The sequence below is a fragment of the Ostrinia nubilalis genome, chromosome 27 (genome assembly GCF_963855985.1).
Source record: "Ostrinia nubilalis chromosome 27, ilOstNubi1.1, whole genome shotgun sequence".
Taxonomy (NCBI): domain Eukaryota; kingdom Metazoa; phylum Arthropoda; class Insecta; order Lepidoptera; family Crambidae; genus Ostrinia; species Ostrinia nubilalis.
The window spans coordinates 3,587,128-3,602,637 of record NC_087114.1 but is presented as its reverse complement, the minus strand read 5'-3'; the positions used below and the strand labels follow the sequence as shown (position 1 = coordinate 3,602,637).

Below are 15,510 nucleotides of genomic sequence, written 5' to 3'. Positions count from 1 at the left end.
TACTTAAATATTAATTACATTGTAACGGACACTTGAGGATTAGAAAATGAAATAATAAAAGTCTTTTATATGTATTCCATAATACTATGACGACATCCGGACATTTTAGGGCGTGGCCTGCTCCATATCCTATGAAGTTCCATAATTTGTGTCGATAAAATCTATGTAAAATCGGCACAAGGCAATGCCGTACTTCATTGTTAGGAATCCATGTAATAGTGATGTTGACTGCGGTCATCATAGACAATAAGATACCGATCTTGTAAATAAAATAAATCGTCCAAATTGCTACAGTATGACTAAATTTTAATTAAAAGTTAAAAATATATTGCACGATACTACAAGAAGCTATCTAATGTGTCTAACTGGTCGAAGGTCATGAATAAAATAAAAAGAATTGTGATCATAACACTGATATAGACAATGACAATAATATGGGATCATCTTTAATATATCTGTAACAGTTTCAAAATCCGATGAAAAATCCAATGCCGCTTAAAGTGAGAGAAATGTCTAAAGTTCTAATAGAATTGAAAGTTTTATTCGCTCAAAATGCTTATAACAATAATTGGTAATACATTTCAAATATTAAGTACTTACCTTTATAATGTATCGATAGAACCAAAATGATGTCCTCTCAGCTTGGAAAGGGAAAACCCAGGATTGGGGGAGCGCTCCAGGCAATTTTCAGAACATTTCATAGGTGGTAGTAAATAATATTTATTTTATTATTAAAATTGAATATTTTGATATTGATAAAACTGAATATATCTTTCGATTCAAATACCGAATATTTTTCAATCGATAATAATTATCGAGAATTTTTAATAATATTCAATTAAAAGTTGTTCAATCCCTAGTCATGCATAGACTAAGACGGTAACCATGGAGATAGTTAGTTTGGTAAGTCACGTGTTAAATGTCAAGAGTGGAAAGTAAACATAGGATTCATGTTATTTATTTACGTGCAAAATGTAAGTAAGTAAATCATAAAAGTGGAACGCCGAGCTGTTTCCAAAACCCGTCCAATATTATAATACAATTTAGCTGCGACAACTACAATACAGAACATCTCCCAAATCGATGTGCATAAAATAATATAATACAATACTAGTAAGTAAGAGGTTATGATAACAATATTGCTATCAATAAGTTTATAGAATTGGTCCGCCAGGAATAATTGTTCTTACATAAAGATTTGTGTCATTTAGAACCTAGAAAGTATTTTTTCGGCACTGTTGATCTAACGGCGAACAATGTATGGAGAACGAACATTGTCCTTTCAGCCCGATCCGTTCAGTGGTTTTTGGGCTGTGCGTTGATAGATCACTATGTCAGTCAGTCAGTCACCTTTGAATGATATTATATAAAAGCATAATAAGTAGGTACTTTACTCACCGGCACCGCTAAAAACGCTTGCAACGCCCACTAAAATGAAAATAATGAAACTTAGTTGCAACATTTTAAAAATTAATGCCAGTTGTCTTTTAAAGGACGAAGAAAGACTTACAACAATGTGTCGTTCGCTAGGTATTTTATATGCAAGTTTGTTTGTAAAAGAGTTGTTTTTCTGTTGTTTAAGGGGAAGATTTTTCAGTTCCCTTTTGAGTTTTTACCGGGTTTAAATTTTTTTTTAATTTTTTTTGGTTCGTTCGTTCGTTTTAGCCGAAAGACGTCCAAAGCTGGACAAAGGCCTCCCCCAAGGATTTCCACAAAGCCCGGTCCAGCCCCGCTCGCATCCAATTTGTTTTTTGTATTGGCATTTTAAGATAAAAGCGATTTATTTATGCCACGATAGCCGAACGGTGAAGGGGTCCGACTGGCAGAATCGTGATCCGAGGAACGCGGGTTCGAATCCCACCGCCGCTTGACGTGGTGAAAAATACCCAAAATTGTTTCACGTAAAGACTAACAGATAAAATTAGTTTTTTTAAATTTGAAACTTAATTTTGAAGCTTCTCTTTAATACTTATGTGTGATCTTAGGAAACACTTAAATAAAGAAGTAACAACAAAAGGCATACATATTTTGTATGCAATAAACGTACATACAAGAATAATGTGACATGCATATTATTATTATTATGTTAAAGAGAAAAATTCATACTTTTGTATGTTTGTAACAAATAAATACCCAGTGAGTGATGCACTTTAATATACCTGCAAATAGGGATTGTAATTATTATTTATTTAGGTACTTACCACAGATATTTATTTAAATAATTTAAAAAATAAGATTTAGGTACCTGCCTGCAGCTTTGCCCTGTTTTTGCAATTTCGGTGTGATTTCGGTCCGCTATTTTAGATCACCTGCGCTATGATAGCGTTTCTACACGCTTAGGCCGATCACCATGACCAGCGAAAGTATTTTGAAAAACATTCAACAAAATAGGCCAGTAGAATTAGATTTTAAATCGGAAATAATTCAAAAGATTTTATTGCTTTAATGGCTTCATTGGTTGCCCATTAATAAGACTCTCCTTCGACGAGCTATTGGACGTGGAGAGGGTCATTAATTATACACATATTTTCTACTTTGCCGAACATTTGCACGAGAACGGTTTGTCCAAAACATATGAATTTGGTCTTATTTAATGCAGGATTAAATGCCTTTCGACGGTCAGGAAGACCACTTTTTGATAGGGTAAGTCCTTTACGCGGTATAACCGGAAGTCCGAAAATGCGCCCCTTTGGGGGGCCCCCACCACGCACAACTCCAGTCAAAAACCTAGGAGAGTCTTTATGGGCAACTAATAAAGCCATTAAAGCAATAAAATCTTTTGTAGGAATTATTTCCGATTTAATTCATTTTTGTGTTTAATTCTACTGGCCTAAAAACAATACACAAAACTTTTGTTTTTCAAACTTGTTTATTTACAAGCGCCGCGCGGCGCCTTTTTGGGAATGGGCGGTGATAATTAATACTTTTCTCTGCGATAATGGCTTACCATTAATTAAGAGACCCACACAATGTGCTCTGCTTGCTGGTTTAGCCCTTATTAGCATAATCTTCATTGAAAACAAAAGCACACGACAAGTGGGCGCTAACCTTAACCTTGTATTTCAGCATAGACAATATTATCTATCATTCTATTTATAATCTGTGAAACCACCTAAGCAACCACAGAGTCCACCACAGATATGGATAGATGCAGCATGTGTCAAAAATTGTATGAAGCCGAGCGTGCCACTTTTTAAACGTCATTAATGTCATTTTAGCGAATTTTAGTGATTGCCGCAACGTAAAAGTAATCGTATCATCGTACTGCATTCGCAAAGTCATCGAATGATATCGTGTGACTCGATTCAAAAATTAATTAATTCCGATAAAACTGATATTTTGTTAAATTTATAGCTAGTCTGACTGTGGATTAAAATAATTTTGTAGCGGTAGACGTTATTCTACAATTCTACATTATTAATTTGCAAATAATATTTTTGTTGTGCCTAATGTTTATGAAAGTAATGATCGTTATTCCATTATGTTAAATAGTACTACTAGTAATTCATACTTAATTCCATACTTTTAAATATCCTAGTAAGTAAATGACCTAGTTTCATAAAATAAAGACTATTTTACTCAAGCTTTTTAATTTTAATGAATGTAAAAATGCGTAGTTTTGCCAATACGTTTTCTTTCATAAAGCTAAGTCAGGTATCTAGTTTTGAAGATATTTCTAAACGACAAAATCTCGGGCGTCGTATACATAGACTAGTAATAGTGTATACTGCGATCACTGACCTAACTTCTTGATTTGTATATTATTATTTCGACGTTATACAGTGCACTCTGTCTTCCGCGATCACTGATCTAACTTGTTTTATAATTCTTCTACTGCTACTTTATTCTAATTAATTACATATTTGTTACTCGTTGCTGTTAATTACAATACTCAATCCGTAAATAATTTCTTCTCCCTACCGTGTTCGTACTACTGTCCTCGTAAAATCATCGTATCCGATTGTTGTAATCGGATTACATGAACATCACTCGACCATGTATGTCCATTTGGACATATCGGAATGGCACGCTTTGACTAGCAACTTGCTGTATCTACTCTAATCCATATCTGTGGAGTCCACAGACTATAGAATTTGCACTTGTCAAAAAAAGAGCATCCTCGTCGGACGGAAGAGGGGATTTTTCGCTTGAAAACCTAATTTTAATCTTCTCAATTGAATAAAAACGTAAGTAATTACAAATATATTTCTTTACTCATGAGGCTCTCTTGTTTCACGCTTATAATTTTTATTAACATGCATAAATTTCGAGATTTTGGCACACAAGTTTAGGTTAGAAAACTCACTTCATTATTTTCATTGTTATCAGTTTACTGACGATTCTATAATTTGTGAGTTAATAATGCACCTATTCAGAGCGATATATTTGCAGATTAATGTATCGTTTATGCGAAGTGCTAAATTAAATCGAACATACGATCAGTGATAGTTGAAGCACAATCCGTTCATGATTCGAAAAAGAGTTCATACAAAGTTAACTACGTAGATGAAATTTCTAACTGTAAGCGTAGCAGTCAAACCTAATAATTTAACGGTTATCAACAATATATTTTTTGGTTGGTGTGTTGAAATAATTTGATAGAAGTTGGCTAGACTTTTCTTTTGATCATTATTATTCATAGTAGGTAGGTACCCTTAGATTTTGTAAAATAGTGAGTAACAAAATTTAAATGTGGATACCAGCAATATTAATTTTACAGTCAAAAGCTTCCGGTACATAAAACTGCCCATTTTTTAAGTCCCTAAAGTTTGAAAATCTAAAAATTAATGTTGAATATTTCAAAATATAGTGAAGATATAAATCAGCAGGTAGTTTATTTATTTTAGTTTAATTTTAGGGAGGCAGTTAAATCAGTTGACTGTCTATTTTGCCTTCAATCGTCATAATTGACTGGGGCTAAGTGGTTGCTAAAATGACAATTAAATAATTTATAGGTACTGCATTGTAAGTGTAATCCTACTATTATAAATGTAAAAGTTGTGCAGTTCGATGGATGGATATTTGTTACTCTTTTACACTTAAAAAAACTGAACTCACTAATGCTGGATGTCAATCCTAATCCAAATCCGTCCGTCAACTGTCAAATTTCAATATGTTTTTGGTCAAAATATCTGCGGTTTCGATGTTTTTACATTTTCATTTATTGTTTATAAGACTAAATAATATTTAAGTGTAAACGCATCGAAAATTGGATAATTGATCTAAAACTAAATTAAATTTGACAGTTGTAATCCGGATTTGAACAAAGATTAAATGTGGGAAACGGGCATCAGCTTATATTTAGGATAGAGATAGTTTGAGATACAGGGAAAATCAACGGGTCTAGACAAGACAGTGGGACTTTTTGATCGAATCAAAAATAGAATCCGTTAAACTCCATACAAAAGGCTTTTTAACCATCTTTTGACATAAAAACTGTCACATTTGATATTTTGTCTAGGGGGGCTGTACTGTTAAGCCCAGGGAAGATTTTATTTATCCTAGTTTTTTTGGACGCATACGGTAAAATGCAGGCAAAGCCGTATACAAAAGCAAGTATGTCATATTTGACGTAAGTGGTATGGGTGAGGTCATTATGATTAGACATTATTAGGAGTCTGCAATGTCAATTGCTCAATTTGTTCGTGACAAAGTGAATCCTTGCAGTTTCAATGTTGCTAAATGATCTCTTAAATTTGTCAAAGATATTACAATAGCCGCCTATTATAGAGAAAAAAACACATTAACGTAAACAATACTTATTCTTTAAAGTAAAGAGTGTCATATTTATTTTGTTAGTTGCAGTTTTAGTTTTAAAACTAACCAGTGCAGTGTTCCTAAGAAATTTTAAAAATGGAGGTATAATATTATCTTTCTTTTTTAACGCTGGTAGGGCCCAAAAGATAAGGAGACATGTAAAGTGACCCATAAGGGCTACCTTTTCTTTTTTTATTATTTACATTTTGACGTTCATAAGAGCCACTTGTGGTCTAAACTGAATAAATATTTTTGATTTTGTTTTTTTTTTTATAACCTTCACTGGGAATCAAAATCTAAAACATTGGGTCCGTGGCCGAGTCCCCCAGTTTTCGACGCACCCGTGGTCGACGCCCCCGGTCAGTTAAATTCGATTTGAAGCAATTTTTAATCAAATGTACAGTCAGGCACAAAAATGTTTATAAACGAATAAATATTTATTAGGCCAGTAAAATTAAACACAAAAACGAATCTAATGAAATGCAAAATAATTCCTACAAAAGTTTTTTGTTTCTTACTACTGCTGGTTTTGGGTTAAAATTTTGCTCCCAGATTGCATAAATAGCGTCAAACATGCATAGTTTAGTATAATAATTGGCTTGTGAAACTTTTTTCGTTGACTGTACTTAGTGCAAAAGCCGAAAAAAATATGATATTAAATTTATTTAAATCGGGGGCGTCCACCACCGGTGCGTCAAATACTGGGGGACTCGGCCACGGACCCAAAACATTATTCAGTTTTGACCAATATTTTGGCACTTATGAACGTCAAAAATAATAATAAACAAAGGTAGCTTTAGCCCGATTCTAATTTGTATGAAAAATCGGCCGATCGATACCAAATCGTTGTAATGTGCGCGCTTTCATACTATCATGTCCATACTGAACAGCCCAATCCAATGAGGGCTATCGTTTTTATACTTAACAGTTGGCACCCCTGGCGATTGACAGGACCTCACTCTACAGTGGCGCCATCTTGATGAGTGCAAATGCGATAGGCCTCCTACCACTTTAGCGCTCACAAGTTGGCGCCACTGTCTTCGCTTCTAGCAAGTGACAGGACCTTACTCTACAGTGGCGCTAACTGGTGAGCGCTAAAACGATAGCCCTCATTATCGGCCAACTAAAAATCGGTGGTCTGCGCCTAGGCTTAAGGGGCATCCTAAGGAGAATCCTTAAACACAGAGGAGCTGGCTATCTTACTTCCAACTGTTGAATACAACATTGCTAATAACATGTTTTGTTTTATGACTTCAGATGTCTGGCCGTGAGGGAGGCAAGAAGAAACCCTTGAAGGCACCGAAGAAGGAGGCGAGGGAACTTGACGACGATGACCTAGCTCTAAAACAGAAGCTAAAGGAACAACAAAAGGCCCTACAGGTAATTATGTTTTCTTTCTAAAGTCCGGTCACCGAGCACATAGAATTTCGTCCAATGACCCCAAGCTACTCATCCTTATCGCTCGCACGTAATTATATTGCTGTCGCGCTCGCACACTCACTGCGGCCGCCCATCGCAAAGTCGCAATTACGCGCGAGCGATAAGGATGGGTAGCTTGGGGTCAATGGACGAAATTCTATCTGCTCGGCGACCGGACTTTAAACTAAGGTCCGTATTGCAAGAAATCATCAATTGCAATTTTAAATCTGGCTAGTGACTTGTTGATTTTTTCCTGTGTATGATTTAAATATTGAAATTCAAGCAAAGTCAATCTTTGCTTGTTTAGATCAAGTTTTTTTTACTTCAGTCTTATGTAAATCTTAGTTGAATATAAAAAGCCCTGTTATTACCAGAGGCATAATCAACCAGTTATGGCGCCACAAACAAAAGAGTAAGTTTCGCGCCAACTGCGTTGATGTGGTAGGAAGATTTATCACATTTGCACTCACTAGGATGACTGTAGAATAGGTAATGGTAAGGTCTTGTTTGTCACTCGCTAGTGGTGGCAACTGAGCCCCGATTACGGTAACTTTTAACGTCTACAATCCAGACACGCTTCATCGATTCTGCGATACGATTGGTCAAAACAGCTGACGTACGCTGTTTACGCTGGCGTACGTCAGCTGTTTTGACCAATCGTATTGCAGAATCAGAAACGCGTCTGGATTGGAGACGTTAAAAATTACCGTAATCGGGGCTCTAATAAGTATAAAAAACTATAGTCTATGACTTTTTATAATGTCCTTTTTTGTTTCAGGATGCAAAATCTAAAGCCTCTCAAAAAGGTCCACTTACACAGGGCGGAATAAAGAAGTCGGGGAAGAAGTGACCGTAATTTTACTATTCCATTGTATTTATAGGATGTAAAATTTTTATGTTAAAGATCTATGTTAATATAGTGCAGAAAAAATGTCGAATCATTAAAAAAAACGTATCTTTCATTGTTAATCTGACCATCATAACTTAAAATTAAACTGCACTGCCAAAACTGGCTTGAAAGTTTTGTAACTCAATGTTTTTAACTTCTAAGGCAATGCATTTGTTTAATAAATAAAAATATTAAAAGCCAAATTGTTTTTTTATTTTTATCTGAATAATATTTTTTCCTTTTCCTTGGATCAATCACATTTATTTTAAAAAAAAGAGAACTGTCAAAAAGTTTTTGGCTTATTTTTGTTTCCCGCTTTTGGATGATTTTACAAAAAATATTGAATTCTACTAATAAAATTAAATTCATGTTATTGATGGTTAAATCTGAAAAAGTTTCAAAGTTCAAACTTACCTTCACACAAGTCTAGCTAGAGAGTGGATTATTTTATCGAATTGGATTTATTGAGGTAAGGAAGATGTTTAAATTAAGATTTTTGTTGTAAAATGACCATTTACCATGTACCTAAGACCTAACTAACATCTATAGATTTCAATGAGCGTTGATGTAATAACTACTTAGCACAACAGCTAAGAACTTTATGTAAATAAAAACATGTTGACTGAACAGAAACTGCTTTATTCCCATCCCATCTTCATTAATAAGTTACCTTTATTTTGATACTCTATAAAATAAGTACCTAGTCTACTTATGTACCTTCTTCCCATATTTCTCTGTTACAGATAATATTATTGAAAAATAACCAATATGGAAAATATCAAGAAATTTGAAATAGAAGATACTAACAATACTTCACCACTCCCTCTGCAGTGTTTATGTAGAAAAATAATAATAGAACAAAACAATTTATACCTTTCGCCATACAAAGAAGATACATTTCCTAATGATTATTGCAACAATATTAACATGCTTAAGAATAATTTAAATGAAGGTCAACATTTATCATACAGTCCTGAAATAAATAATCTAGATTTAGTCATAGGTATGGAAGAACTGGACAATTTTATACAAGATCTAAACATAGATCCTTTTTCTGAATTAGATAACTTTAAAGAGCTTTTTGAGAGAGATATTGAACAAAACGTTGATATGCCCCTAGATATTGATTCCAAAGTAATAGAAAAAGATATATCTAACGCTTATAGTAAAGAAATTGAAAAAGATATAACAGTAAACAGCATAAAAGAAATCTTTAAAAGGGAAACTAATGAAAAAGATGTCATAGTTCTAAATTCTGAAGATTCAGAATCAGAAATAGATTCTGTATCGTTACAGTCAACTGCGTCTCGAAACCTCCAAGATGAAAAACCTAAGATTACCATCGAAATAAGTCCACAAATACAATATATTGCTAACGTTCACCCAGACTGTTGTAAAAAAACAAAAGAAGATATAATAATAATTTCAGACAGTGAATCAGATGATTTTTGCAGCGGATACAATTCTTCTGATTTCGAGTTCATAACTGAAGAAGAAGCAAGAACAGATTGCTTTAAAAACGTTAATAAAACAATTGAAAATGAAGTTACTAAAACAGTTGAAGTAACTCAAAAACCGAGTTGTAGTAATAATAATGAAGAATACAGACAGAACCACCAAATCCCAGTGGGGGAAGGGTATTTTGATCTCTTCAGGGGAAATCATGCTCCGACTACCCCCTTTATGTTTGAAAACAAATGCATGGGGTTGCTATTGAATGCAGAATATGCAGGGGTGGGTTTTGATATGAGGGTGCTTAGCAGACAAATACAAGAATTTGAAGATGATGAAGAATGTAAGTTGTCCAACCAATAAGGGATTATCATTATTATTATTTTTTAGCGAACGGTCGTGGGTTCGGTTCCCGCTTTAGGTCCGATTTTTCAAGTTACCTATTTATATTTTTTAAGTGGTCGTTATATTTATTATTACTATTTTTCATTATTATAACTTTTTTTATTTCAGTTAAAGAAGAAGCTGAAGAGTGCGCGAAGAAAATACTAAGAATGTATCCACGCGAGAACCGCAAACGCAGGCGTAGATTTATTTAAAATGTAAATAAATGTTGAATTATTCCTACAAAATACTGTTTTCATTCTTTATTGGAAGACCTTGAACTTAAATCAATGATAATACATTATTACAACATAGGTATGCTAAAAATGACTAAGTCCAGTTTTTGAGCTCATCATTTCAGCCACAGGTGTTATGAATGAATGAATAAATGAACCGCACTCCTATATTTACGTTTCTTGACCCCCAGTCGATGCAAGTTTGTTAATTGTGAATAGTCAAGATCATCATAAAGGGATACCTACCTATTGTAGACAATGTAGATAAGTTAATTATTTTTTTTCATCCACAAAGACGCGCTCTATCAACCAATACTTGGTCGACGGAAGCGCGGGAGCTGGGATTTGATCCGAGCAATCCGAGCGTCATTATTGAGTGTGCGTGTGCACTCATGAATAATTTAGCGTGTACCGACAACACTCAAACATTATCGGAAGAATGGTGGGGCGCGTCTTCTTGGACGAAACGATCTATAGAGTTAACTAACCCACAGTTAAACCTAGTAATGAAATAAAACAATTAATTTTACGAGTAATTTATTGTAGTATTTACAATGGGAGTTAAAATCTAAAGTATCACTAAGATGATATAAATTTTATGCTAATACGATGTACTTTCCATAGCTTACTGCTAATTTTCTTTTACAAAATTAATGTATTCTTGAACAAGTCATATATCTACTTAAAATACACTAGTATTTTTAACTATAAAATTAGAAAACAATTTTCTTGATCAGATTTTTGGAAGCCTGTTCTTTCAGGTAGTCTAATTTAAAAAAGGGATTCCCTGGACACATAATCTAGGCAGAAATTTTCCTTGCTTGCAAAATGTGACGTTAATTTGATTCAACAGATCGTAAAAAACATATCTGGGATTGTATTTAGACACACAAGTAGACAGCGTCTCTCGTGAGTAAATATATAATTATTATTAATATTGTTAACAGAATCTTTCTAGACAAGAGCCAGGAATCTTTAGCCTTGAGAAAATTTAACCGATTCATAATCTTATCATTTTTGAACAACAGAATCATATAAAAAGCCTTGTGATGGATTTAAAACATCTATAAATTTTCAACTATACTATTACGGTAAACTAACACAAGCAGTCCAAAGAAAAAATAAAAATCTGTTGTCAAAAATAAATATAAAAACAAAAAATATAAAAGTAAAATCTATTCATGCTGTAGAAATAAAGTGGTAGTTGAATATACTTTTACGAAGTTATTTTTCAACTGTTTAGTTGTATCCTTACACATATTTGTATAGATGTAGTTTCGTCAATTTTACATTTATACTGATATACAGGTTCTTAATTTTAATGTGTACAATATTTTGAATAACATATTAACATGTTTATTCAATACGAATTGGTATACCTGTTATTATCTGTTTAAAAGTATTTCACACTAAAATCTAGAGGTCATTTTAGATTTTCTCTAAGTTTTGTTGCTTTGTTATATTGCACACATAAAAATAAGCAACCTGTATATAGCCCGAAGAATGCTGACATACAGCAACATACTTCAAACAATCTCAAACCACTTTAGTAAGACTTATTTATGTTTATGTAGTGATTTCACAGGTGTTAACAGTGAATTTTAAAGACATAATTTAACTCTGTCAGTAACCAAATCAGGAAAATTGCTCAGTAGGTGCTAGCCTAAATTATTTAAACAAATTGGACTCAGAAAATGTACTAATTTTGAGCTTTAAGTTCATAAAAAGCTAACATATTTATTTATACACTATCAGCTAGGATTTAGTTCGTACCACATCCGTCCTCGTTGAGGGGCTAGTAAAAAAATAAAATCCTTATTTTTCACTGTTGGCAACACCTAGAATTTGGACTTTCTTTTCGCTGGTGACCTTGGAGGCGGCGGTTCAGTCTTCTTGCTCTGAAAATGGATAGAAATAAATTGGTCATTGTTGGAAGGTGAGATATGTATTTTTGGCAAATGAATCATCATTTCAGCCACAGGACGTCCACTGTTGAAAATAGGCCTCCCACAATGATTTCTAAATTGGGTTTTAGGCAGTAAGTAGCCTGCATCCAGCGCCTTTCTAATATGGACTCAGTTTATCTCAGGTAAAAATAGCAATATCTAATAAAAGAGAGAAACTTCTTAAGAGTGTATGGAATTATTTTGATATTCCATTCATTTATTGCCAAAATTTTTGGAAAATAAATAACACTTCAAAAAGTTGTTACAAATAAAAGATTGAAAACGGCTGATTTTTTGATCCAATTAAATTAATCTTAGCCGAGAGTAGAATAGGACAACTCCCACTCTTCCCGTGGGTGTCGTAAGAGGCGACTAAGGGACAAATATGAACATCAGGCCTCCCCAACCCGTCTGGCCAGCGTGGGGAGTGTAGACCAAATCCTCCATTTGCCTCTGGTACATTAGAGAGGGTCGTGCTCCTGCAGTGGATACTAAATGACAGTGCAGTTCACAGAAACTAAAGGGAGATGTGACAAGGGGGCGGGGCCGGTGTCGCAGCAATATGCCCAAAAACAGAACACATTGCTCACGTCAGCAATGATGATAGCAGCGACGTCATAATGTAAACAGTTTAAATTGCTTGCGTAGTACTAAAGATTATTCGAATGTTGAGTACTGATACCGTAGTGCAGGGATGGCGAACCAATGGCACGCGTGCCATTGGTTCGCCATCCCTGCACGCGCCACAATATTTAGGGCACGCCACCAATCACCAAATTTAACTTGTACTATCTATACCCCTCATTGATAGCATTAGGTGTTATTTGATGGCACGTCTATGACTACATCAAACATTTTTTTCGGAAAAGTGGCACGTTGAGACATAAAGGTTCGCCATCCCTGCCGTAGTGGATAATGAGCACATATTTTGATTACTTTGTGTGCGTGAATTTCTAATGCGACACTGAGTTTCGAACTTAGCGCATTAGTTGGCATCTCTCTACAGGGTGTTTATCTTCATTTTAATTTTCATACAAATCGGATTTTATAAAAATTATTTTGTATGAAAATTTAAAAAAATAAAATGATGATATCAAATATCTGACTCTGATTCACCATACCATTTATATGCCCATGTTAACATGGGCTAGTGTCGGCTCATATACCCATTTACCTAACACCCTGTATATCTCTAAGAAATGACCTGATGATGAAATAACTTACCTCTCTTGATCTCTTCGCTCGAGGTTCCGAGATTTCCTTGTCCTTGTCTTCAGCTTTATCGTCTTTCTGTTCTTCGCTATCTTTCTTCTCGCTCTTTTCCTTATCACTCGGACTCGGACTTTTCTCTTTCTCTGTCTCGCTTCCTTTCTCAGCTTCCGTTTCCGGCGATTCTTCCGTATCGTTCACTTCCTTTTCTTTATTTTTAGTATCTTTTTTAGCTTCCTTACTATTAGCAACTTCCTTTTTAGTTTCTTTCCCATTTTCTTTTTTGTCTTTGTTATTTGAATCTTTCTTGGATTCTTTTTTAGCTTCTTTATTGTTTGTTTCTTTCTCTTTATTTTTATTTTGTTCTTTGTCTTTACTTTTGGACTCTTTGCTGCTCGAAGCCTCTTTCTCTGAGTTTTCCTTTTCTTTTTCTTGTACTTCCGCTAAGGTTTCGTCTTGGCTGTCTTCGGTGTCGGCGTCTTCCGGTTTCTCCGGTTCTTCCGGTTTTTGTTCGTCTTCCGGTTCTTCTGAGTCAGTCTTGTCCTTTTCTTGCTCTTTTTCTTTGTCCTTTTCTTCTTGCTGCTTCCTAGAAGACTGTCGCTTTAGCGGTGGTTTCGACGGAGTGGTGGTTGCGTTTTTCTTTGGTTTAGCTGAGGACAAAAGGAAAGTTTAATTAATACCTTACTTAATTTGAACATTTTTATATTTTTTTGTGTGTAGTGCTATCAAATTTAGCCTCCCCCAAAGATTTAGACCGGTCTGCATAAAAGTGCTTCTCGCGACCTTTACCAGATTGTCGGTCCACCGAATGGGAGATGGTCACGATTAAAGAACTTTTCTGCCCCAACGGCCGTCAGTTCTACGAGCTATGTGCCCTGCCTACTAAATATGTCAGAATTGAAATTGCGGGCTATGTAATAAAAAATGTATATCTAATATAAACTAATATTTTACATATTTTTGTAGTTTGAATATTTGTATATTAGCGGCCGCCCGCGACATGGTACGCGTGGATTCCGTTTTACCAGCTTAGGGGTTGAATTTTGCAAAATCCCGTCTTAGTGAGCACCTACGTTCTAAAAGAAACCCCAATGCAAAATTTAAGATTCCTAGCACTTGTAGTTTCTGAGATTTCGTGATGAGTGAGTGAGTGACCTTTTCGCCTTTATAAATTTAGATTAAGTATTACCTGGTGTTCCCTTCTTCTTGGCCGTGGATTCTTCCTCCTCTGTTTCTTTAGCTTCTTCCTCGTTGGCGGCCTCTATTGATGACTTCATTGTGTGCGAAGTGGGCATCGTCATCTCTGTTTTGAAAGAAATAAACGATTAGTTGATAAACTATGTTCAATGAAAAGTTTGTAAAATAACTTAAATCTGAGGTGCAATTATGTATAGTTCCAATATACTGAACTGTCCTATCCATGACATTGACAGCGTGGCGCCACCGTCAATACCGGATCGCTGGTTCAGATTTTTGCCATGTTGGAAACCATATAGTTGAATGATGGTAGCGCCCTCGTCATCGAGTTTGGTGGGTCAGTTCAGCGTGAGTCGTAGTTTCTGAGACTTCGTGATAAGTGAGTCAGTCAATCAGTGACCTTTCGCTTTTATAGATAACACATACCTAGTGGTTCGTGCACCAATTCAAGTAGTTCGTCTGCGGTGAGCTTGGCTGTTGCTTTCTTGAACTGAAGCACCCGCTCTGAGAAGAATTCCCAGAAAGACAGACCTTCTGGGGTAACGAACAGCTCCTGTTGACAAACTTGACGTTCAGAGACTAAAAGTATTTCTGTTGCAAAATCCCGTGAGAGTGATAATTTTATAAGTCAAGGGCCGCCCACAATGTCACAAGCCACATTATTAACACGCGTATTTACAAACGATGCTTGCTTAAGTGAAGCAGCAAATCGAACACATCGTTGAATAAAGCTCTGCGATAGGTTCGTGTGTCACCCTGTGCGTCCACGCGCGCTGTGATACCTCATAGTAATGTTTGTGAATACGGGCGTTAGACTCCCCGCAGATAACAGACTGACCACAGTGGGGGCAGTGAGTGACCCGACCACAGTGTGGGCAGTGACCCGACCACAGTGTGGGCAGTGACCCGACCACAGTGGAGGCTGTGACCCGACCACAGTGGAGGCTGTGACCCGACCACAGTGGAGGCTGTGACCCGACCACAGTGGAGGCTGTGACCCGACCACAGTGGGGGGGCTGTG

At 35.5% G+C, this 15,510-nt stretch overlaps 2 protein-coding genes across 2 annotated transcripts in view; one reads left to right on the top strand and one right to left on the bottom strand.

Moving 5' to 3' along the window:
* The first annotated feature begins 4,074 nt into the window (after positions 1 to 4,074).
* LOC135085024 (translation machinery-associated protein 7 homolog) lies at positions 4,075 to 8,268 on the top strand. Its single transcript, XM_063979806.1, has 3 exons — positions 4,075 to 4,187; positions 7,015 to 7,137; positions 7,955 to 8,268. The coding sequence occupies exons 2-3, from the start codon at positions 7,015 to 7,017 to the stop codon at positions 8,024 to 8,026; spliced, it is 195 nt and encodes a 64-aa protein (XP_063835876.1). The 5' UTR covers positions 4,075 to 4,187; the 3' UTR covers positions 8,027 to 8,268.
* A 2,389-nt stretch (positions 8,269 to 10,657) lies between these two features.
* LOC135085025 (myb-like protein X) overlaps positions 10,658 to 15,510 on the bottom strand; it is a 28,813-nt gene continuing 23,960 nt past the window's right edge. The window contains exons 14-17 of the mRNA XM_063979807.1: positions 14,916 to 15,042; positions 14,482 to 14,595; positions 13,308 to 13,942; positions 10,658 to 12,035 (exon numbers count right to left, since the gene is read on the bottom strand). Coding sequence (XP_063835877.1) covers positions 11,976 to 12,035; positions 13,308 to 13,942; positions 14,482 to 14,595; positions 14,916 to 15,042 — 936 coding nt within the window. The 3' untranslated portion in view covers positions 10,658 to 11,975. The remainder of the gene's footprint in view (positions 12,036 to 13,307; positions 13,943 to 14,481; positions 14,596 to 14,915; positions 15,043 to 15,510) is intronic.

Coding starts and splice junctions, on each gene's coding strand:
- LOC135085024 (XM_063979806.1), top strand. CDS start 7,015: ATGTCTGGCCGTGAGGGAGGCAAGAAGAAACCCTTGAAGGCACCGAAG. Junction 7,138..7,954: donor AACAACAAAAGGCCCTACAG/GTAATTATGTTT, acceptor TTTTTGTTTCAG/GATGCAAAATCTAAAGCCTC.